Source organism: Dromaius novaehollandiae, chromosome 9, assembly GCF_036370855.1.
Source record: "Dromaius novaehollandiae isolate bDroNov1 chromosome 9, bDroNov1.hap1, whole genome shotgun sequence".
Taxonomy (NCBI): domain Eukaryota; kingdom Metazoa; phylum Chordata; class Aves; order Casuariiformes; family Dromaiidae; genus Dromaius; species Dromaius novaehollandiae.
Window position 1 is genome coordinate 4,943,274 of NC_088106.1, and position 25,387 is coordinate 4,968,660.

General features: G+C 48.4%; 1 protein-coding gene and 1 long non-coding RNA gene across 6 annotated transcripts in view; one reads left to right on the forward strand and one right to left on the reverse strand.

Moving 5' to 3' along the window:
• SLITRK3 (SLIT and NTRK like family member 3) overlaps positions 1–15,797 on the reverse strand; it is a 38,342-nt gene extending 22,545 nt beyond the window's left edge. For 3 of the 5 annotated variants that reach the window (XR_010390432.1, XR_010390430.1, XR_010390431.1), the window contains exon 1: positions 12,777–15,797. Coding sequence is in view for 1 of the 5 variants with exons in the window: in XM_064516580.1 (XP_064372650.1) it covers positions 12,906–15,725 (2,820 nt within the window). In the remaining 4 variants the exon portion in view is untranslated. Of the gene's footprint in view, positions 1–8,744; positions 10,176–12,704 lie in introns of those variants that run through there. The other 2 variants (XR_010390433.1, XM_064516580.1) reach the window with 2 other exon arrangements.
• A 5,377-nt stretch (positions 15,798–21,174) lies between these two features.
• The window catches only part of LOC112986467 (uncharacterized), a 36,838-nt gene continuing 32,625 nt past the window's right edge, over positions 21,175–25,387 (forward strand). The window contains exon 1 of the long non-coding RNA XR_010390434.1: positions 21,175–21,801. This is a non-coding gene — a long non-coding RNA (uncharacterized LOC112986467). The remainder of the gene's footprint in view (positions 21,802–25,387) is intronic.

Here is a 25,387-nt window from a genome sequence, read left to right on the forward strand (position 1 = left end):
ATTACAGCACATGTAATACCTTTTATTAGAACTGATAGACAAAATTTCTCAGCGTAGACAACCTTCATGTGCCCGAGAGCATGTTTCTTCTCATCATAATACCAACCAGATTGAAGATATTATTTTTCCCTACAAACAAAATTTACATGAACCAAAGCACATAAAACAATGCGCTTCAGTAAAACAAGATTCAAAAAATTGCTTGTAGCTCTAACCCTACTTCTATGAATACAAAGCACTGTCAGGGAGGGGAAAAAAAAAAAAGTGTTTCCTTCTAAATTAGTATTATTTTCAGAAAGCTTCTCTGTTCCCCAAAAATGTGTTATTAAGCTGCAAAGTGTGTTTTCTTAAGACAAAGCAATGTTAAAAAGATTTGTTTGCAGCAACTGCCAAGTGATTATTTTCACCTACAAAATAATCATTAAAAAAATAAGTTTGAGGATGTTGTTTTCCTGTTAGAAGTAGACTTTTTTCCAGTAGAAAATTTATGAAGATGAAACACCTTCAGCAGTTAAATCACTATCTTAACTGTTCAGAATTTTATTATTTTCCATCAGGGCCCATCACGCTGTCATCTGAATATCCAGAGCTGTCAGTGATACACATCACCATAGCTTAGTATTTTGATATTCGTAATAATTCGACCCCTTGTTTGTTGTAATTCGTATGAAATTGTTTTAAATCTCTTGACAAAAGCAAGGAAATACTAGTAATAGACTTTTTTTTAAACCACATATGCAATGATCCTTTAACTAGAGTGTCTGGACACCTAGTAACACTAAATATTACTTGTAATATTTCCTAATCCTTACGAGATAGGAAAACAGTAATGTTTTCCTACTGAAGATAGGGAATTGGGAACAGGAGCTGAGTTCCAGGTAGATGTAATCAATTTTAAACATCTAGATGTTAAGACAACACCATCATCCAAGGCTTTGGGGAAGATTAAGGGACAGGCTAGGCCTCTCCCCAGGCCCGCTCTGCTCTGCCCAAGGTACCAACCTCTTGAGATGACCTTCCCTTCCGTACGCTCCTGGGGCACCTCGCGTTGGCAGGAGCAGTCTGCATCCATGTGATTTACCACGGGAAGGGGACGACACGGACACTTTGTCAGAGGAAACCTGCCAGGTGCCTTCCATGTGCCAGACAAGACCTACGACCAGCGGTGCACCTACAACTGTCCTTCCTTATTTGTTACTAAAAACCCCCAAACTTCATGATCATTATTATGAAAATAGTGTATGTTTTAAAGCTCAGGGTAAAACCCTGGAGAAGGAAATCATTTCTTCTATCTCTATTACTTTGGCAGTAGTAATTCAGGTGGAAGGCTACTCTTCTCCGAGGTCACACACATTGTGCTGTAACGGCAAAACATATCATAACACCACTTGTTAAAGGATGAAAACTCTGGGGAGAGGCTGAACAGGGAGGAAGGCCCAGGAGAGCCATCAGGAAGGCACGTTCCTACCCAAAACACGGCAGTAGCCTCTGCAAGAGCGTCTTCCCGCTCGCTGCCTGCCTCCACGGCCAGCACAGCTGCAGCTCCATCGCTCCAGCATCTGCAGAGCCATATCTAACGCTACAGTACTTTGTTGTTGTTAATACCAGTGCTCAACTCCAAAGCTGTCCAGTCAGTCAGTGTTTTACAGCAGATAATTATTCTTTATAACTGACCTTTGAGACATCTTGTTTTCACGGGAGCTGCACGAGTCTGATCCCTGCAGGCTCCCAGCAGCGTAGTCTGGCAGACCGCCACCGGCCTTTTTACTTAACTACCACCTTCGGGATTGCTTTAAGCAGGATTTGGTAAAGGGAAAGCTCAAGGAATTTGTGTCTGCCTCCTCCTTTCAGCACACAAGGATGGGAGCAGGTTGCAGGTGGGCAGAGAATCGCATGCAGAAATCCAGCAGAAGAGTTTTTGCCAAGGATTAAGAGGCCACTTGATAGTGGCATCACCGCAGATCTGGACACAGCAAGAGCTTCATCTCTTCGCCTTCCTGCGGGAACAAACCAGCTAGGTGAAAATGGAGAAAACTATTGCGTATATAGTCAAACTCTCCGCCAGTCCTAAGTAAATCAAACGCTTCGTCGGGGCAACATCAGTTCATGCTAGCTGAGAAGCTGGTTCCGTTCTTCGTTTTTAGACTAATTTAACAGAGTCCCAAAGGCGGCATCTAAAACCCTCCAGAGGGTCCCAAGCATCCCCGAGCTGCTGCTCGGCTCGGGGACACGGGTGCTGCTGCACCACGCACGGCAGAGCCACGCGTCTGCTGCCAGCTCGACCTCCGGCACACAGTGCTCTAGGTCGTGTCATTTACTTGGGTGTCTATCTGCAGTGACAACGTGCGCTCGCATGTCTGACCTTCAAACCACAGTTTCCTTTCTAAGTGCAAGGACTGCATGCTTTCAGCTGCACTGAAGACCTGTTTTTTTTTTTTTTGTTTGGGGGGTTGTTTGGGTTTTTGGGGGAAATATTGCAAGTCAGCAAGGTTCATTACAGATTAAGCACATCCTGTGGAAAAGCGATTACTACAGATGACAAGGAGACTTGCAAACTTTATTATTGCTGTAGCAGCTTCAGAGCTTCCAGGCTTTTTGTCGGAAGAGCTGCTTTGCTGAGGATGTGGGCATGTGGGTGTCCTCCTTAACGAGTGGCACTGGGCAAACTTAATTCTCCAAGTCTTCCACCTCTCCAGATGCTCAGCAGAGCAGCAGCCACCTGAGCTTTGGGAAACACTGAGCTCAAGTTCTCATGCTTCATGCCCCCCCCCCCCCCAAATTACCCTTTTGAAAATGATGCATTTATGTGTGCCCCAGAGACACCATATGCGAGTGGTTAGCATGACATTAGGCCTGCATGAGTTAATTTAAAAAAAAAAAAATCAATTTTTCTGCTCCCCTTCCAGTCATCTTCATTCAGGCAAATATGCTGAAATCACAAAAAATAGCAAAAGGTTTGCTTTAGCCAGAACATAGTATATGGATTCAGCATATTTTCTGCATAAAAATGATATTTGCATAGAAATGACCTATTTTTTAAAAAAACAGGCAACTATATATCACACAAGGTTTCACCATAACATTTATGCAAAAGAGCCTGTGAAGTGCTTTTCCATAAGGTGCCTATTTTCTTTAGATGAAATAATAAGGCAAAACATTATCAAGAAGCTTAAAGGAAATATTCCACTCATATCATATATTGCAACCCCCAGGTGCCTGTTCTCACTTCCAGGATTATTTCTTGTTTGTTTTCTGCCTTAAGGGAAGCAAAGGGCTTGAAAACGAGACAACCCACTCTCCCATTTACTCTGGGGCTTTTCCCTGAAGTGCAGCACATTTAGGGTGCCCTATTCCAGCAAGTCCAGTGGCTAAGCCAGGTCTGACTTAAATCAACAGCAAAACACAAGAATAACCATCAGCAGCACAAAATTTACCCCCTCTCCAACATATAGCAACCACCTAGAGGTCTCATTGACCCAAAAATGCTGCTATAGTCATAGAATACATAACCACTAAGTCATTTTCAGGCTCATTTTTATTACAAAATTACAATTTTAGTTAATCATTGCACAACTACAAGATTGGTTTAATGTCAGCATTTAATGAAATGCTCTGATCTGATTCAACCCCATTGAAGCCAAGTGCTAAATTCACCCTGATATGAACAGTTTCAAACTGAGAAATTCTTCAAGCTTATCATGAATTAAGGTAATATTTTTGTTCTCATGATGAAGTGAAATTATTTAAAATTGATTATAACATAAAACACACATTGTGAACTAGGAAAAAAAAAAAAACCCCACTGAGTGAAGAACCTTGATTTACAGCCTAACATCCTAATCCTAAATGGTAGCCCCAACATCACTTAGTCAAAGTAATAAGACTTTAAATAACTTACTTTTAGGGCAGGAACATCATCTTTTCTCCCTGGCTTAGAGGTGGCTAGGACATTACAGCAACCAGAAAAATTACTAGTGAGGATATTTTACCATCAAAACACTGTGACCCTAACAGGGCAAAACTCCCAAAACACAACCCCCACCAGCAAGCAACCTCCCTTGCCTTTAAAACCAGCCCTGAGTCATTTGGACACAGCTTTAAGTCACGAATGCAGAACAGCTGTGGAACAGCTAATGACTCACTCGGAGTCCTCTGGAAGAGCAAAAACCTTCCAGCCTTGTGCTCAACCACCAGGCAACGCTCCCCTCTGGATACAAAAGATAATTTAAAGTATTTGTGCCAGTATGATAGTAATGAAAGAAGCTTTTTTGGGGGTTTTAAAGAAAAGGACACATTGTTGAAATGTTTTTTTCCCATAGTTGCATGACTATTTATGTAGAGAAATATAAATTTATATAAATGTATACATATATATAGATATACATTATAGGCATATACATACATACATATATACACACAGAGATATATACACATACACAGATTTGTATATACATATATATAACCATATATACACACAAACGCACACACACTGCTTTCTTATTTTTTTAGCTAGATATAGTTATAAATTCTCCCTCCCGCAAAGAGCCAAGATGACCAGAGTTGCCCCTGCTGAACTCCTTATGGTTTTCTTTCTATCCCAAATAAAATATAATACTCATTATTCCACAATTACCGTTCCTGAGAAACTTGGCAATGTTTCTGAATGACTTCGGATGCAGCAATTTCTCCTGCATTGCCTCAACTAACTTATTCTAGGAGTTGCAACGTGTTGCTAAGATTACGAGTGCCGAGCGCTGACGGGTCTGAGAGCCTCCGCCGACCTGCACTGCAAACGCAGGCCTTCACGGAGAGGCTTTGCAGCTCCACAGCCAAAATGCCCATGTTTTTTAATAACAGTCCAAAGCAAGCCATATACCTGAATCTCCCAGAACTTTTCAAAAGCTTTTCTATACTTTGACGAGCTAGCATGTACACGTATAAATACATACACGCACAGTATATATGTATACGCTGTACATACGTACAGCATCACTTCCATTATATACATTAGCTGCTCTGTTCCACCAGGAGCAGCGATACTGGAGGCATTTGTGACTGCTTTGAGTCAACGGCAGCTAATTTTCGGTCGTTGCTAGCATCCTTGCCTTATCCCTGACGCGTCCCTGTAGAGATCCACCCGGTCAGTGCTCTGTGCTTGAAGGTTTTAGTGGGCTTTGGCTGGGTTGGAGGGGCTGCCAAAGTGCAAGGCATGTGTATCACCACGGCTAGCCTCGGGAGGCTGCTCGCAGAGCTGATCTACCGGCAGGCTTTCCAGCCGGTACACCGTACAGCGTGAATCTTGAGGGGCAAAACACCACTCTACAGAGAAACCCAGCAGAGACAACCACATTTTCAATCGATCTCCATTTCACGCGCGTGTTAAAGGTGCAAACTCAGGCGTCAGACTGGCTGCCAGCCAAATGAATATCTGCGCAGGCAGGTAGGTAAAAGCAATATTTGGGACGAGCGCAAGCTGGAGGCTGGTTGAAAATTTGGGCCAAATGTAGGAGAAACGGGATTCTGTGAGATATTTGTTTACCTGCTGTAAAAACACAGGTTTCAAAGTGAATTCCATGCTGCTATTGACTTCTTCTCACCTAGCAAGGTGCCCGAGCTTCAGCTGCCAGCTTGCGTTGAGTTCGCCCTGGCCCAGCTCCCACCCAGCCCAGCTCCTGGCGAAGCCGACGCCATCCCCATCCCTTCCCTCCCCACCGCTGGCCGCAGGATCACGGCCCGTCAGCGTGCACAGGGAGAGGACTTCTTTTCTTTTAATTAGTTACATCCAGTTCTTACTTTGTTGGTTTAAAACTGAAGGGGAGGATTAAACACAGACTGAGCGATGACTGAACCTTTGCCAAAATCAATGCCTTCGGCTATTCTCAGTGAAGGCTGCAGAACCAGGGACCGATAGCTACGACTTGCCCCTTTTGGAAGAACATACTAATATAAACCGGATCTAAAAAAATATATCTCTACTTGCCATACTTCTTTGATTGCAATACTATCCACTTTCCAAAGCAGCCAGGTTTTGGGGGGCACTGCAAGAAAACGTAGCAGAAGTGATGCCACAAGAAACGACTCTCTCTAATCGCTTGCAATGCGTATCTTTTTCAGCTGTGCTTTTATGAAGACCGATCAGACGTGCCCTTGCACAGCAGCTTCAGCAACACCACCAAAACTCCACACCAGTTTCCTAAAGTGCACTTTTAAAAAGGTCAGCTCCCCAGAAACACTAGCCCAGGACTAGCTGGCCGTATCTGACCCTGTAATCTTGCTAACGGGAGCTTCCGACGCCTGCCTTTGAGCCCGACCCTCCTGGGCACTCTCCGAAACGAGAGGACAGAGCTGGGTGACCACATTTCATCTCCACTCCCAAGTGGCAGGAGCAGCAACAGAGCAACTCCTACGCTCTGTTGAACGTAGGTCCTCCATTCTCCAAAGAAAAGGATAGAAAGGATTGTGTTTGAAAGTCCTATTAAAAAAGTATGCTTTGATGTGGATTTTCACCTTGCAATGTTTTCCTCTTTCCAGCGATACTCCAAATAAAACCAAACCAAACAAGCAAACCGTAATTAGCCTTGATTTCCAAACCCCAAATCTCCAAAGTTCAATGACAGATTTTAGTTCAAGGGTTGTCCAGATAATGGACGTATAAGAGACCAGAAATAAAACCAAAGGCTTACATAGCCTGCTGGAAAGCTCATCCCAGTTCAGGACAGCTACTCTTGTGATAGACTGATTTAATTTTGAACAAATGTGGTTAGAGAGACTATTAACAAATTCCTATCTACAGTTCCTTAACAAGTAAAATAGCTACTGCCTCCAAAAAGGCACGGTAAAGGTGAATAAAACAAGAAAAAAACAACCTCACGTAACCAATATACTAATGTCACTCTAAAATTTTTTGGATTACAGTTGTGAACAGATGATGCCCCCGGCGGCAGCGGTGGCAGGTCCCACTGCCAGCAGCAGTGACAGCGGTGCTGCCACAGGCAGCAGCAAGTCTCGGGCCTTTGCCAGCCAAAGAGCGATTCATCACAATTTAGGGACCCTGCTCTAAATTATTCAAACCCTACGGCAAAATCTGCACAGCGGCAAAGAGGGTATCTGGATTCCCAAACGGAGAGATTTGACCCCTGGCTAACCTAAAATGTTTCCTCAGGATTCACTGAGGATAAGGATGTTCTTGAGAGATTTAGAAAATTTTAGTAGAAAAATAAGAATGTCTCGAAAATAAACAGACGTTAAACTTTCCATATGTGATATAGGACAGCCATTAATATTTTACGTTGTGCTACGCCCTCTATTATTATCTATTCCTATTAAGGCACCCAGCATCTTAGTATTGCATATACGTTCTTCATAATGTCTAAAAACGATCACACATTTAAGATGATCCTTAACATTCAAAAACCCAAAGACTGATGCAACATCCACAGAGATCACCCAACACAACAACCAGAATGGCAATTCCCATAGCAGTCCCAATGGCTCCATTCCTTTGAGCCTTCTCCCATCCTTTTTCCACAAAAATGAATGATCTGATGCTGTTCAGAAAACCACCACAATATTGGCTGATTTAACAGAGAAAATCCCACCACAGAGAAACCTTTCCAAACACTTTCTCAGCAATCACAGATAAGGTGCAATGTTTCACCCCAATATCCTTCTAGTGAACACCACGCTCAAGCTAGTTCAGGGCAGTTAATACTAAACAAAGCAACAACAACAACAAAAAATACCACAAAAAGCCAAATCACCACCACCCCTAGAACCTAAACCTGAATGTCTCTTCATTGAAAACAAAAGTGCAGAATTTTAAAAGAAGTGGAAAACTATAAGGGTTAAACAAAAGAGACTTTAAAAAACTATATCAAATGCAATTGCCAGTTCCATGTTAACATTCCTGCTTTTCAGGGAAAAGATAACATTAACAAGGTATTTCCAATTGTTATATTAACAGTCTTCCTGACCAGTTAGCTGATGACATTAGATCTAAAGTCCTGCCCTAATTTCCACTCTTCTAGAATCTGTGGCATCACACACATATTTGTCTTCATGTAAATGCTCTTATTTTCAAATCAAAAGTGTTAATGATAGTTTGGCTAATCTGTGGCTTGTGACAAAGGTGAATGAACAAAGTTACTAAATTGGTAACAAAGCAATTTTCCCTATTCTATTACTCCTCATATTCTGAAATAGTCCTGTGGAGTGCTTGCTTCAAAGTGTTTGAGTCCACTGAATATATGTTTTAATTTTCTGAGAAGATCAGACCTTGCTCTTCGTTCAGGTCTGTGGACTAAAATGAGGAATAATTTGATTCATGCAGAACTGAACATACTGGGCATTTCATCCCTGGTTTCAACAGGAGCAGAATTAGTGCTTTTGCACTGGGACTTGCTCCACCTGCATTGCGATAAATGGGCTTCTTCCACTAACCCGAGCAGGCCTGGAGTCAGGGCTTGGTTACATTTGCCAGAATAACACAGAACTTTTTCAAGAAATGGGAAAAAGATATATTTCCACTCCCATCAGATTCGCAAAGAATTAGAAATGGCATTTTTTGGACAAAGAGCTGTTGTTAATATGAAGCAGCTGTGAAAATGCATGTTGGACAAATTTACTCTACATTTCTCCCATGGAAACTATTGCGTCATATTGTGTAACTCTTACACAAATTCACTGCAAAACTCAGATACAAAGAAGGCAGATTTAGAATCAGCTCTGGGACAACTCAGAAAATAGGAACAGGCAATGCCCAGCAGTCTGATTTCTAAGAGTGCAAACAAATCCATGTAATACTGGCAAATGCCCTTGGAAGAAGTGCACTTCTGGAACAAGTTCACACACACGTGACTGGAAGTGTCTGGAGAGCTGCCAGAAGTGATATTTAACCATTGAGCAATATAGATATGCAGTGAATTCCCAAACTTGCAGCCAAATTCTGCACACCTTGTTCACATGAACATTTCTGCTGTACTTAAGGCCAGTGCCTCATATCTTACGTGGACAGCTCAGCTTCATTTGAAGCAGGCATGTGAATAAAGCAGAAGTAAGGCAGCACTCCTGAGCTACTCCTTGCACACCTCAGTGTTTCAGAAACTCAGAACCTCACGCATCGGCATTTTGTAGAGACTTTTCTCTCATGTTGCTATATGTGTTTACAGCACAGAACACAAGTTGGCCATAACGGTACGTTTCTAACTTGAAAATAAATCAGCAGTGGTGGTATGCACAAAAACGTTCTTTCTCTGGAAAGCACTGACAAAATCTTGACCTATAACAGCTAAACTCAAGTCTACTGAATCACTTAATAAACGACCCCTCTGTAGTATTCACCAACTGTAGCAACTGGGACAGACTTTCAGAGACCGAACACTTTCCAGAGGTCAGATTTTACATTAAGAGAGCTGTTATTCATACCATAAAAAGTAGCGTTCTTTTTTCACTCTTAATACGGGGAAGAGATCCACAAAGCAATCTCTGAGTCTCAGTCAAGTCTTTTAAACCAGATACAAATACAGTGTTTACATCAATGACAATATCCAGGAAACACAAAAGAGCGCTGATAATGGAATATCATTATTATTCTTTCTATTTTCCTATATCGAGTCACGATAGGATATGTCTGGCACTTACCTGGCCTTTTTTCCTTTTCCACCTGTAGGAAGAACTTCGGCATAGTGAATGAGTGAATAAAAATAAACACACGATGAAAGATGCACCATGAGGTAATGAGCACCACGTGCTGAAGTGCTGAAACAGCTGCTTGACATACAACCATGAAATAAGCTAAAAACCATTTATTTATTTAAAATAGCATCCTATTAAAGCCAAGTGAATGTGGATCATTTGACTTTATTCAATTCCCTCCCAGTATTATTAATGCTACCAGTAACACTGCTGATAACAATAATAATCCCTCTCGGTTAGGTGTTGCCCAGGTTGAAGCATGTCACTCATCACAGATCAGGGATGATGGATCCACTTTTGCTTCCTGCAGCGGAAAGTGATGCTACCACCCCCTCAGCCTCAGGCCAGCACTACGAGACAGCAAACCAGAACTCATCGCAACACACGCTGCACCTAACAGTCAAATATTCCGAACAGCTCCAAAGGGAACCATCCCCAAATGATTCCAGTGAGCTCCCAGTGCACAAGGAAAAGGAAGTTTCCTACACAAGGAAAGAAAAATAACTCAATGTAAGCCAAAAATTATCTCTTTTAATACAAAATTCCATTCTCATATAACAAAGTTATTTCCACTGAATAAATAGATTTCCTCACCCTTTACAGGTGAGATTGCTACCTATAGTTATGTTGAGATGCTCTTGCCTTTCTGGAGTTTCAATAAAATACAAGCATTGTTTATAACTGGCTTTACTATGTTTTGATACAGCATATGAACACTTGGGGATCTGTTGACATTGCCCAGTGTCTACAGCACCACTCTCACTGGGGGCTGTACTTTGACCTGATTTATATAACTCCACACGTTACCTGCGTGCAGTGTTATCAATGTAATTATAATGATTATCATAAGAAGGATCTGGCCTTTGCACTTTGATGTCTATTATTTTTCAACACGTGCATGCTTTTCTAATATCCATGGGGGGAAAAGAAGATTAGTGCTGAATGCTTTTGTCATAAAACACTACCAACCCAACAGAGGAATGTGGGAACTTCGAATGCATACTATTTTCAGCAATAATACAGAGCTGCTGCTGGATGTACAGGCATTGGGAACTGTCCCTCCATCTCAGAACACATTAGCTACTACCAAGACTCAGGAAATTATTTCTGTTCTGTCACACCCAGATGCCTCTCCAACACGGATAGACAAAAAAGCCTGCAATAAGCATACTTGCTGAAGCTATAAATAGGGACACTTGGGGTGAAAACAAGCATTCATGTTTCCATCTCCATTAGAAAGCATTGTGCAGGGCGAACTCAAGCTGCTACGCGAGAGGAAGGCAGGCTCGCTGGGTCCGACCCAACACCGCGCCGTGCACAAAAACCAGCTCTGCCCTGCTCCAAAAAGGTGCAAGCGGTTCTCCGTCCCCTAAGGACAACCAGAAGTGCCCGGAGGGGGACGGGACCGTTTTAATGCAGTGGGAACATTTTGCAAATCATCTGGGTAAAGTCCGGCTATAACTATTCCCGTACGACGAATTATAAACCTATATTTGGAGACACCTATATTTGGGGAGATATATATATATATATGCACATTTGGAGACATACATATATATATATATACACACATATGGATGGTACCTGCGCGCGGGCGGCCGCCCCCCCAGCGGCGTCGGGGCTCCGCGGGCGGCTCCCGCGGGGCGGCGGCCCCGGGCCCCGCCGCGCCCCCCGCGCCGCGCCGCCGCCAGCGCTGGAGCTGCGGCGCCACCTGGCGGGCGGCGGCGGCGCCGGGCGCCTCCCGCGGAGACACCGGGCCCGGGCGGCTCTGGCTGCGCGGGGCGCGCAGCACGGCGCGGGGGGGGCGATCGGGGGGGGGGGGGCGGTGCGGATCGCTTCGCTCTTCTCCAGCACGGCAACGCGCTTTGCTCCCCCGCCCGCCCCCGCTTCGCGGCTCTGCACGCCGGGCGCGGCCCCAGCAGTGCCGCCCCCGCTCCCGGCAGGCAGCGGGACCGGGGGTCCTGCGAGAAACGCCGGGAGAGGAGACGCGCCCTTAATTCCGCTGCCTATTTTTAACTACGCGGGAAGTGCCGTAACTACCGTGCAACGTGGGAATACAGGCTGCAAATCGGATTTTCAAAAGTCTCGGGTGGCGTCTTGGCGAGAGAAGCTGTACAGGGTTTCCCTCTGTTAACATCACAGTGCACTGAACTGTTATTAATAAAATAGCTTTCAAGGTTAAGGTGGGAAAGGAAATCTCGGTAGGGGAAAGCTTAAGTTTCAGGTTCAAGCTTTGTATTCCTATATATATATATATGTGTATATATATATATATATATGTGCATTTTTTTTCAAAATGTTTTATTAGGAAAGCTATACCAGACGCATCACTGTACAATGATTAAACATTACCTTTACAATTTATATTCACTTGAAATTACAGAATAAATATATGCACATCGTTGTACCTTTGTGTGTGTGTGTGAGTGCGTGTATGCGAGAAAACAGTAAAAGTGCTTCCTACAAAGCTGTTAGTGATAGGTGCCCAGTAGCTTTTTTTTCTCCCCCCCCCCCCTTTTTTTTTTTTCCTGCATATTCGCATGTTGCTTTTATTAAGAAAGTGCGGATGTCCTCCGGAAAAACCATGGCGGCGCGAGGAAGTGTCGCCGCGCATCCCCGAGGTGTGCGCGCCGCGTGGGGCCCCCCCGGGCGGGTCGCTCCCGGACCCCCCCCCCCCCCCCCGGCGCGGGGCAGCGCGGGGGGCGCCGCGCGGGGCGGCGGGGGCGCGTGTGCGTGGGAGAGAGGGAGAGCGACAAGAGCGAGACATCCGAGCGAGACCCTCCCCTCCCTGCCCTCTTGCAGTTTCCAGGCATGCAGCAAACCGCCGTCGTTTGCTTCTTTTGCATTTTTTTTTCAGTAAATGTACAGAATCTGTGCCATGATGGGCAAGAAGAAAGCAAGCCACAAAATGCCATCTTCCCTCCCCCGCCCCTCCGAGGGAAAATATAAAGGAAGTTTTACTGCAACGGAAAAGGAAAAAAAAAAAGAGAGGAAAAAAAAGAAAAAAGAGAGAGAGACACATAGAATTTACTTAGTCAGGATCAATACAAAGATCCCCGATAATAATAATAATAATAATATACCTTAGACATGGCACAGTCAAAGTCTCAGTTTCAGTATAAAAAATAACGATTGATTAACATCTGCTGGCAAAAGTCTGCGAAGGCACTTCGGCGGCCGGGGAGCCGGGCGGGCGGGCGGCCCGCGGGCCGTCAGAACCGGTACGTGGTCTTCTCCAGGACTTCGAGGTAATCCGGCTTGGTTTGGAGTTTGGCCCTTAACTCGAGGTATTCGCTTGTGGGGGTTTGGTGGTCTGAGAAGCCCTTGCCGGCGGCGAAGAGAAGGGTCTCCTTGAGCCTGGCGTCCTGCTGGAGGTCCGGGTATTGCATGCCAGGCGGGTGGACGTGCAGTTCCTTCAGCTTGGGCACGGTGCCGTACAGGCAGTCCACGAAGCCCACGGCGCAGGGCGGCGGGCGGTCGCGGTCCCGCGGGGCCCCCCCCGCCGCCGCCGCCGCCGCCGCCGCCGCCGCCGCCGCGGGCCCCGGCGCGCCGCCCGCGGGGTTGCCGGTGACGATGGTGTTGAGCTGCGAGCTGGACACGGCCAGGCTCCACTCCTGCTCCTTCTCCAGCAAGGTGCGGTAGTGCGAGCCCGGCTCCTGCCCCGCGGCGGCGGCGAAGCGGGGGCCGCCGCCGCCGCCGCCGCCGCCGCGCAGCAGCTCGGCCGCCTCCTCGGCGCCGCCGCCCGCCGCCGCCGCCGCCGCCTCCTCCTCCTCCTCGCGCGGCTTGTAGATGGGGTTGTTGCACATCTGGGTCACCGGGTGCGGGATGTAGTCGTAGACGTGGCCGGCCGGCGGCGCCTTCTCGGGGGAGCGCTCCCCGCCGCCGCCGCCGCCGCCGCCCTCCTCGAAGAGCCGGCGGCAGCGCAGCGCCACGCCGCCCAGCTCGGGGCCCTCCGGGCGCGGCCCGCGCAGCGGCCGCTTGCGGCGGCGGCGGCGCAGCACGAAGGCGAAGAGCGCGGCGGCGGCGCAGACGGCGGCGAAGAAGAGCACGAGCAGGCCGAGGATGAGCACCGAGAGCGGCACCCGCGCGGCCGGCGGCGGCAGCTCGTAGGCGGCGGCGCCGGTGGCGGCGGGCGGCGGCGGGGCGGCGGGCGGCGAGGCGGCGGCGGCGGCGGCGGCGGGGCGCAGCGCGGCCGGGCACAGGGCCGCCAGCTCCAGGCCGCGGAGGTCGCGGCGCGCCAGGCGCTCGGGGCTGGCGCACAGCACCTCGCCCACCACGCTCACCGAGCTCAGCGCCTCCAGCCACTGCTTCAGCGGCACCAGGTCGCAGGTGCAGTCCCAGGGGTTGAGCTTCAGGTCGATCTGCACGATGGCGTGCAGGTGCTCCAGCACCCCGGCCACCGGCAGCGCCAGGAAGTGGTTGTTGCGCAGGTTGAGCCGCGCCAGCGAGGTGCCGGCGAAGGCGTCGGTGGGCAAGGTGCGGAGCAGGTTGTCGTTGAGGAAGAGCAGCTTCAGGTTGGGCATGAGGCTGAAGGCCGCCGGCTGGATTTCCCTGATCAGGTTGTACTCGAAGTACAGGTAATGCAGACTCTGCAGGCCCCGGAACATGCCCGGGGTGAGCCGCTCGATGTCGTTGCCGTTCAGGTACAGGCTCTTGAGATTGGGCAGGTTAATAAAAGCCCCGTCCTGCACGTAGGAGATCCGGTTGTTCCCCAGGTGTAAGAGATCCAAAGAGGAAAAATTCCAGAAATCGGAGCGGTAGATTTTCTGTATCAAATTCCCGCTCAGGTACAGCTTCTTGGCGTTCAAGGGCCTGGGCAGGAGCTCGGAGATGTTGTGAAAGCCCCGCTCCTTGCAGTTGACCGTCAGGCCCAGGTCGTTGATGTGCAAACTGCAAGAGCACCCGGTAGGGCAGATGATGGGGATGGGGGGCCTGGTCTGGTAGGCGGCGATGGGAGGTTGGTTCGGCCCGGGATACAGGCCGCGGGACGTCGGGGGAGGCCTGGGCGCCCTGGGCTGCTTGGTGGGTTTGGGCTGCTTGTTGGAGGTTTTGTACTCAACAGAGGAGGCGGTGAAATGGAAGGAGGACAGCATGGAGGAAGGCTTCGTGGGCCACGCGTTCTCCTTGCTGGACGGCAGCTGAGGGATCCCCAGGCTGGCTTCCACCTCGGAGTCAGACAGCATGGGGCAGAGCTTGCTTCTCTTGATCTCCCTCAGGTCCTTGCCGTGGAAGTGGAAGGGGGTCTCGCAGGTGATGTCCCCCACCAGGGCGGTGTAGGGGATGCGCTCCAGCCAGCTCTTCAGCTGCACGATCTCGCAGGTGCAGTTCCAAGGGTTCTCCTCCAGCTGGATCTCCATCAGGCTCCGGCCAATATGGTCCAGCATCCCTCGGTAGGGAAGGACTTTTAACCTGTTCCCGCGCAAGTCCAAATGGGTTAAGGACACAGATTTAAATAGGTTGGTGGGAAGCATGGGGATAAGATTGTCATTTAGGATAAGGACCCTCAATTTACTTAGGTTTCGAAATGCCCCGCTTTCAATCCGCTTAATGACATTGTAATCTGCCTGCAGATATTCCAGACTTTCCAAACCCAGGAAAGTGTCGTTTCGGAAAATGTCCAATTTGTTTTCGTGCAAATACAACCTCTTCAGGACTCGGAGCCCATTAAAAGCGCCGGTCTGAATGTCCTGCAGTGCATTGTTCCCAAGGTTAATGGACACAGCGTTGTTCAAGTGAAGAAAGCTGTTGGTGTACAATTTCCTCATGGAATTCCTCTGCAGATAAAGTTTAAAAGGTCTTGACCATGACTCTGTTATCTGACTAATATTTATAAATCCTTTGTTGTCGCAATGTATATGGAAAAGGCTCTCCTTCACTTCACAGTAACATGGATCAAAGCAGGGCTCATCGAGTTCCTCCGAGTCCTCTATCAAAGGAATTGGTGTAGTCCATGCTAGAGCAATTGTGCTTAGAAGAATTATCCACAACATCCTTCCCTTGTGAAGAGTCTCTGCCGTGGAAGGTTTCATCATTTGTTGATGTTTACAAAACTGCAACGGGGGGGAGGGAAAAAAAAACACGCAGGTTTTCAGTATTTCACTCATGCCCCGCTCTTTTTAATAAGCCCCTACCTGCTCGACTTTGGTCAGGCTCCTGGAAAGTTCAGCGGTTGTTGGGCAGACGTTCAAAACAAACTCTAGGGGTGTCTGATGTGCAAGCCTGGCCCTGATTTATACTTCAGACATGTTAAAAGGTTTAATCACGCGATAGCAGGCTCCCTTCCCCCCGCCCCCCACTCGGTAAATGCCGTCTCCGAGGAGGCTGCACATGCAGATCATACGACAGGCTGGACACGCAGGCTGAACATGTTGCGTCTTTGCGTGTTTTTCACCGTATGACCCGTGTTTAGAACCGCACATATTTCATACTGGTTTGCAATTTTAGCTTTATAGCCATCATAACCCGCATCGACTACAGGGGGAAATACCGGTGGTTAGATCTCTCCAGTGTCGCACTACATCTCTCCCATACGTGCAAACTCCCAAAGTTATTGAATTTTCGTCGTTGAATCGCTCTCCCTCCCGGCTCCATATATCCACATGTGAGTTCAAAGGAATGTGCCAGGTAGCTGATGTCCCTGGCAAGACGTTTGCGTTCAGAAATCCCCCCAACGTCTTTAAAACAGTAAGTGGTTATCCACCCTGGCTTAAAAGAAAATCTTCCCCTTTCAAACGCACCGACGAATTAATGCAACTGGTATATTATCAGATAAATACATGCCACATATTAGTCATTTTAGCTGATTAAAGCATTTAGAGATGATTAATCTTTCTAAAGCACATGCCCATGCGATCAGCAGATCTAAAGGGAAGTGACAGCTAAAGAGGCACCCAGGATTGAAATGCTCAGCCTGGCTTGGATTATGGTGTTTTGCGCCCCCAGGACCAAGCAGGAGACCCGGTTAAAAAGCTGAAAGTGGAAGAAAAATACCTTGACACTTACCAGCTGATAAATTATCTATCCTACTATATACGTTTCCGAATGAAGACACCATTCTTCTCCAATCAGATGAAAATAATATTGTACTAATGAGAGGCAGCTCCTTCAACATATGGTTTCCCCCTTCCTTTCGCCAGATATTTTAAATGTATGGACACAGAGAAACGCTAAGGATGGTAATAATAACGATGGATGGTGCAGCCTTCCTTGAATCACTGAAATGCCCGTTAAAATTATCCGGAGCGATCATTGCTTTTAGTCTGAATCTTGCAATAGAAAAGGACGTTTTTGCCTTCCTCGTGCACGAACTAGAAAATTTTGCCCCCCATCCAGAAACTTAAGCCGAAAGATGCATTTAGGGGAGAGAAATGGGAAACGGAAAGAAATCCTTAGCATCAACTTGCAAATGAAACCCTCCCCTGTGGGAAAAGAGGAGATGGTTGAAAGCATGAAAAGAGAAATACCCTCTGCAATTAAACCCGGGATCTAATTGGGAAGAAGGGAGAGAGATGAGAGCTATATTGCAGCATCAGTCTCTCTGTCTCCTTTGCAAAATATTAGCCACTTAAGTTCTTTCTCTTCTGCAAGGGCTGTAATAAAAAATAAAAAAACCAAAAAGGATTATTATATCTTCTTTTTGGAAGAGGGGGTGTCTTTGACCCTAGCCGGAAACAAAAGGAGCCAGAAAGCTTGTACTTACCGGTTTGCAGGAGAGATTTTAGCACATCGTTACCAAAAAAGAAAAAAAAAGGGGGAAGGGGAAAAAAAAGCTCGAGTTTAAAGATTGCTGGTTTCTCTCTGTCTCTCCCTCTCTGTGTCTCTCTCTCCCTCTCTCTCTACTCCTGCTGAAGCTGAGGCAAAGGGAAAAAAAAAAGAGAAGCAAGCCTGAGACGTGCCGGGAATGCAATGAGCCCCTCAATGATCTTCTTTAGGTTGCAGAGCTGCTGTTTGGCACACTCGATGGAGGAGGGCGGCGAGGGGCTGCTGCAGGCTCCGCGCCGCCGCCGCCCCGGCCCCGGCCCCGGCCCCGGCCCCGGCCCCGGCCCCGGCCGCGGGGAGCGGGCGGCTCGGGCGCGGCGCGGAGCTCGGGCTGCTCCGCCGCTCCGTGTGCGCGGTGCGTGCGCGCGCGGGTGCGTGCGCGGGTGCGCGGGTGTGTGTGTGTGTGTGTGTGTGTGTGTGTGTGTGTGTGTGCGTGTGCGTGTGCGCGGTGTTGTTGTTGCCCTGGATCAGGCTTTTTCCACGTCATGAAAATGAGCTTCAAGAAGGGGAACAAATGGAGGGGGCGCGCTTGGCACCGGGTCGGGGGCGCGCATTTGGGAAGCCCTGACTATACATTTTTTTTCCCCTGCCTCTTTTTTTTTTTTTTTTTTTAAGAGGGAAGGAGGGGGCTGGTTCGCGGAGAGGATGGGAAGTGGGAAATGAGCAGATGGGGGAGGAAAAAAAACAAGAAGAATCGGAGAGGAAGAAGCCGCCGGGATGGGTCGTGATTTGCCCCCCTCTGCCCCCCCCCCCCACCCACCCCAAAAAAAGCCCGAGATCTCTTAAGGAAATCAGAGACGCCCTGACTGCAAACGCCGCCGAGCTGCGGGGCCGCGGCAGGAGCGCGGCCGCGGAAGGCACCGCGCAGGCTGCGCCGAGGAGGCAGCGAGCCCCGGCCGTCCCGGCCCCGCGCATCCCGCCCGCAGCGCCGCCCGCTCTCCTCCCTCCTGCCTGCCTCCTTCCCTCCTTCCCTGCTGCCCAGGCCGCCCGGCCGCGCCGGGGTGCAGCAGCCGCCGCCCGCCCGGGCCGGGCAAGGAGCCGGAGCCGGAGCCGGAGCCGTCGGGGAAGCGGCCCCGTCGCATCCCGCCGCGGCGCGGAGGGGCCGCGGAGGCGGAGGGCAGCGCCGCCGGCCCCAGCTCCCGCGCCGGGAGCCGCAGCAGGTAACGGGGCTGTGCGGAGCGGAGCGGAGCGGGGGCGGCCGATCCGCGGCGGGGCGCGCAGCGGCCGGGCGGCGCGGGGCTTGCGCGGCTTCGCCCCTGGCGCAAAGTTGCGCCGCGGCCGGATGATGCTGCGGGGGGGCAGCGGCGGGGCCACCTCGAGGTCGTGCCTGCGCCCCCCCCCCCCGGTCCGCGCACGGGCGCGCACACGTCCGCGCACCCCGCACCCAGGCGCGCACATGCCGGCGCACCCACGCGCGCACACCGCGGAAAGGGGCTGCGCCCTCTACCTCCCCGCGGGCCCCCGCGGCTCCTCTTCCCAAGCGCTGGCGAAGGAGAAAACTGGAAAAAAAAAGTTGCGAGGCGAAGCTGCGGCCGCGGGAGGGGGAGCCCGGGCCGGCCGTGGCTCCGCGGGCAGCCGCGCTCGCTGCGCGCCCGCGTTTCGCAGCCAGACCGCGCCTCGGCCCGCGCAGTGCGGACGCGCCGCTCCCTGCTAATTAAACTGCTGCATCATTGGTTTCCCGGCGCGGGAGCTGCGCGGGGTTCCGCGGCCAAACGCGCCTTGTGCCCCCCAGAAGCAGGGCGAAAGGGCAGCGCGAAGCAGTTTGTTCTTTGAACAAGTGGAAGGGAGGAGACGGCTCGCACGGTGCCGCCTTCGGAGCGGCGTTAGCAGCACGGCAGCCGGGGGAAACGCTGACAAGCGACCCAGAAATCCCCCCCTGCCCCCCCGTCTCTACCTCTCCGTCCATGTCGGGGCGCGGGCTGCGCCGCCGCGGCGGTGCCTAGGGGCGCGGAGGGGCAGCGCGGGCGGGCGGGGGGGGGCTGCCGCCGGGGCGCCCCGTCCATGGGGCCCGGCCGTGCGCTCTGGCTGCCCCCGGCCCGCAACTTTCAGCGGAGGCACCGCTGCCGCTGCAGTCCTGCGGGGGCTGCCGCCTCCGCGTTGTGCGGACGAGCCGGGGAGACGCGGAGGGAGGCGGCGGGGGGGGCAGGGGTGGCCCTTGCATGCCAATAAGCGGGTGCTGCGCGGCTCCGCGGGCAGCGCGGTCCCGGCCTGGCCGGGCTGTCAGCGGGACGGGGCCTGCCTGAAGCCGGGGGGGGGGGGGTCCCCCGCACAGCGCCAGCATCCTCTAGGCAACCCCAGGTCTGCGGAAGGGAGGAGGAAACCCCCCGGAGAGGAGGCTCTGCCTGGAGGTGTTAGCACCGCGTCCCCCTGCCCTCCGCAGCCGCAGCGCGGCCCGGCCCGCGGCCTCCCGCACAAGCAGGGCTCCTCGCTCCCCTTCCCCGCGTGATTTATCCACAGAACCTGCTGGGAAGAGGCTCAGCGCGAGCTTGATTGGCAGCAGCTCGGGCTAAGGGTATGGCGGACTGATGTAACCGAGATTAGGACGTCACTCGGTTATTAATAATAATAATTATTATTGGCAAGCGAGCTGTTTCCTTGCAAAACTCTGGCCTAGAGCTGCGGAGTCAGGGAAGATGCATGTCGTCTGGGCCAGGAGGCACGCGGGGGCCCTGCTGCCTGCCTCTTCCCGGCCTCGGTTGCAATTACTAAAATGCACCTTCTCCCCTGCAACAGTCTTGCAAAAATAAGGGAGAGAAAAACCACGGACAACTTCTGTGACAAATTAGACAAGGATACTTGAACAATTATTGCACCTTTCTGAAAGCATCATTACAGCATTACATTTCCACTGGAGGCGACCATTCCCCCCACTGCAGTCATTGTAACGCAGTCATTTAATGCTTCATTCAATCTGCAGTGTAAACCAACTCGTTTCCTTTTTAATAGAAGTGGCAATGGTTGAGGGAAAGAGGGAGTTTGCTACCAAAGCTCTCTCCGCCTGTCTAGAAAGAAATGTTCTGATCTTTAATAGTCTCCTCCGTCTTGAGCCATCTATGGTAAGGGCGAAAGCAATAAATAGTGCAAGGGCAAGGGAAACTCCGTTGTAATTATTATAGATGGGAGCTGCTTTCTGGCTTTGCCTGTATTTTGTTAAAGCAAGCGCGGTTCAGAGGTTCTGGATTTGAGTGCTGAAGGGTTCTGGGTATAGGCAGTGCCTGGGCTCTGGTAGCGTTTCTGCCCAAAAGCTCCTCCAAAGCTTGCTCCTGCCGTGCACACCCCGGCACGCTGAGCGAGGAGAGCGGAGGAAGACTGGGGCTGAGATTTATCCAGCCAGGTGAACATGTGGGAGCCCGACACGGGACGGGGAGCAGCAGCAGGCTGCGATGCTGATTAATCGGTGACGCGAAGCCCGTGTGCCCGGGAAGGCTGCCGGGTGGGTGCTGGGGCACCGCTCGCCTGCCCCTGCGGGGGTGCGGATCAGGCCCGGGGCCGGCTCCGGACATGGGAATCCTTGATTTGGGAGGAAAGGCCGGAGCACTGGGCTGTGGAAAATGCAGTGCTGTCATTTCCCAGCGTGCAGCGAGTGCTCCTGGGCAGGAGCCGTTCAGGGCGACGAAGGCTGCACGAGGCGGTCGTGCGGTAACGCCGGCAGCATCTCGGGCTGGGCGCAGAGCGGAGCCCGGCAGAGGAAAGGCTCGAAATCCCATTACTGGTCCTGTGACCCCTCTTCTGTCCCCATGAGATTCCCATTTGCTGGTGTGTTAAGATAAATATATTCAAAACTCAGATCCTCCCCACTTTTTTCTTTTTAAAAGAAGACCTTCCAGATGCTATTTGTTTTGTATCCTATCCATTGTTCAAACTGAGAAATTTTAGTGTCTTTGACAATGTAGATAAAGGAAAATCGGAATAGATTGTCTTCTCTGCATAGCAGTTAGTAAAGCAGTTTATGAGGCTTAACCTGCTTTGTTTTTCCCTATTTCTTCATTCATATATCAAACACAGAGGTAAAGAAACCAAAGTATCAGATGGAATTTATCTACGCTTTCACTCCGGAAAAGAACTTTTCTGTTAAGTCTGAGTCATGTTGTCCCCATGCTGTTTTAGGAACCTCACCCTCTGTTGCTGCTTTGTCGACGGTTCAGGTGCGTTTCAGGTGAACACAGATTTGATGCAAAGGGCTGTCCTGCCCTCCTCGTGTCAATGCAGAGGTTTCCACTGACTTCAGTATGATCAGATTTGGACTGCAAAAATCCAGGCCAACTCTCAGCCTTTCTTTTGACTTCAAGAGGAATTGCAAAAGGCCCTAAATTGCTTCTTGCCTGTTACCGGTTGTTCAGCTGGAGGCCAGTATCCTTTCCTCTATACAATCCTGGCATTTGACATGCCATTTATAAGTGCAGGCATGGATTATTTGAATGGTATAAGCATTTGTGAATACACATGAAATGGAGGAAATGGAGAATTTAAAACTGGGATTTTCAGAGAGCCAGAGGATCCTTGGGGCTGGAGAACTTGTTAGGTCAAATTGACATTCCTGGTCACCACTTCTGCTGTTGGTCACTTCATTATCAGTTATATATTGACCTCTGCAATAGCAGTTGATTGCTTCCAAGGCACATTCACTATAACTGATACATACAGTAAGTCATTTTTATATGAAAATATGAAATAACAACGCACCAAGTCAAATTATCACACAATACTACCAAAGTGAAAGTCCTCATCTACTTTAAACTCAGTATAAGGACACTGAAGTTGTACAGAAGCTCTAGCCTTGCACACAGTAACAAACTATATGTAATTGGTTTTTGCTCATGGGATTTCTTGCAGCAGAGAAATTTTGCCCAGTATTTGATGATATGTGTAAATATTAAAAAGAAAGGAGGAAAGAACTAATGGATAGTATTAAAATAGAATAGCAAATACCAGCAAACCATGAGTGTAGTATTTTTAATGGATTGTTATTAAAAATAAAAGAGAAAAGTAGGCAAAATAAAAGGGAGCTTTTAATGGACGAAATTGACAGTTCTGCTATCCTCACCAAATCCTGACATTTCAAGATCAGTTTTTATCTAATGATTCAACGACCTTAAATTTTCCTTCTAGTAAATCAGGCACAGCTATAGCTATTTTTCCACCTCAGACACGTAAGTCCACACTTTTTTTCTAAAGGTACTGATATTTATTATAGCCAGTGTCAAAAAACTTCTCACTCCATTTATATATGAGCTTCTCTTTGGCCTTTACTAGAGTGATCTACAGCCATGGTTAGGCATGCGCAACTTCCTTTGACAGCAGCCAGAATTTCATGTGTGGATCAAAAGTAGAATAATTCCCTTAGGGTGATCTCTTCCCGTCCGACCTGCAGAGTTATGAGCTCTGTCTGATGCGGTGCAGACAGGTGGCTTCTCCCTGTGCTTCGGAGAGGCAGTTCTGCAGCCCATCAGCCACATCCTCCTTCATGCCCATGGGCTGCATCTTCTTTCTTAGTGGCGGGAGTTATTTTACCCTGGTAGCACAAACACAGATTCTGATCGTCTAAATGAGGCTGAACGTGCCCATGTGAAGGAAGCAGACCTACATGGAAATGCTTTCTCCAGACATCTCCAGCCACTACTCTAAGACCCAGGTGACGGGTCAGAGAGCCTCAAATGACATCTGCTACCTTGCTCGCCTACTAAAAATCTTAGATAATGCAAAAAAAGAAAAAAAGTTTGGATTCTCTTAGGTGAAAGATTTATTCCAGAAGGATCATTCTGGATTATTTTTACATGTATGCATTTTGCACGTAAACATTTTCTTTTGCAATTACTAGCTTGCTTTGCTTGGTTTTCTTTTCATCTTGTGGGCTAATCTTTTGAACAAACCAATACCTTTATTTTGTCTGGACACATGAAAATGGAGATTACCCTCCAGCACATGCTGTAAGCAACAGCACAGATTTTCAGGGCATCCGGATTTAGTGTTGCCAGAATTAGAAACATCAGCCCGAAGAGATCATGCTAGGGCAATTCCCCAGTACTGGGCCATAACGCCAATCAATTTAAAATGTAATAGAACCCACTACTATTGCACTGACTTCTGCGTGAAGGAAGGCACTTACTGCTTATTTGGAAAGAAAAGCTCATATTCAAAATTGCTTTTTAGATCTGTCTTGATCCGACTTTTAGTGATGTCAAGGGTGACACTTCCATTTATTCCAATGGTGCCAAAATTTTCCATTTAATGTTAGCTACTTTCTTTCCTCTCTCTTCCATTTTGCGTGCTTCCTGTCAACAGGGTTCTTGAGTAGTTCCTGCTCAAGGACAGGTAAGACAGAGAGATAGACTTTATCTTTCAGCTCAGAGGCAGCAAGATGGGTAGGCATTTTCACATCTTAGAAAAAGTAGTTCAACAGTCATGGAAGAGATGGTGAGAATGATGTCTGTGCTCCTGCGAGTCTTGCCCTCCTTTCTTCTTTGCTGCTGCCACAATTGCTATCGTAGACCCTAGTTATGAACGAGACGTGATCTTTCATCCCAGATGGGCTGAGCTACAAAGTTCAAGACAAGCTGACTCGTTCTGAATTCAGTTCTGTGTAATGGAAGTTGTGGACTAATATTAGTCTGTAGAAATGGTGAAAGAAGATACGGTCTTAAAATCTTTTTTTTTCTCTAACATGTAGAAGCAGGATTACACTTACACTAACACTTAGACTTCTAGTGCATGACTCATTAGCACATTAACATGTTCTTAAGATGCTTTTTTTATGCTCAAATTATTAAATGGAGAGAGACAGAATCAACTGAAGTACTGTTGAGCGTATTTTATTTAGACTTCTGCTTTGAACCGACCCAGGAGGAGTCTTTCTCTCTCCACTGGCCAGGGAAGTCGTGAGATTGTGCTTTTATGTTAGACAACGGAATTAGGTATTGAAAATTGAGTAGTGTGACCATGCCCTCTATGCAGTAGATTCCTTTTTCCTTGTCTTAATTAAAATAGTATTATTTTGTAGAAGATGGGAAAACCTAGAAAAAAATGTTTTTCATTTATTAAATATCAGATCTTTTTCATTTAGACTTTTGCCATTTCATGTAATACCAAATTTCTTCTAAAAGAAACAGTGGGAACTACCATTTTTGATCACTACAACCAGATAGTCATTATATGTAGATGTATGAGAGGTCTAGAAAGTATGACCTATGAGAAAAGATTAAACTGGGGCTGTTTTAAAAAGAAGACTAGGAGGATAATGATAATAGCTTTGAATTATATAAAAGCATGCTGCAAAAACAAACGGAATACTTTGTTTTCTACGCATAACATCACAGAGAGAACAAAAGATTGGCCTTAATTTGTAGCTAGAAAGATTTATATTAAACATTAGGAAAATGTTTCTGATGGTGAGGACAGCAAAGGCTGACCGAGGAGGTTATAGAGGCCTGCAAAGAGGCAAACAAGATTCTCAGTCAGGAACGTCAGAGTAATTCTTGTGGCAGAAGGATCAATTAGGTGATCACCTGAGCAGCCTCCCAACTCACTTCTCTGATTGTTCACCAAGTGTTGAGGAACAAATCAAATCGTACGTGATCCTATGCTACCTCCCTTTAAAATAGATATATACTCATTAAATAAAATCCAAAAAGGTCATGAGAAACAGATATAGAACAAGATCCCAATACAAATAATGACACTAAAAAACTGAGCACGAAAGAAGTGAAGACTTCTAGGGCAACAATATACATAAAGTATGGCTGACATCAAGTCTTGCATGTCCAAGCTCTGAACTCATGTGATTGGCTAAAATCATAGTCTGGAAAGCCTATATAGATATACGCATACATGTACACACACACACGCAGACACACACACGCGCACACAACCTTGGATCATTTTGTGTACTTTTAAGTTTTCAGGGTTCTTGCGTTTAAGATTTTCAATTTCTATTTATTTT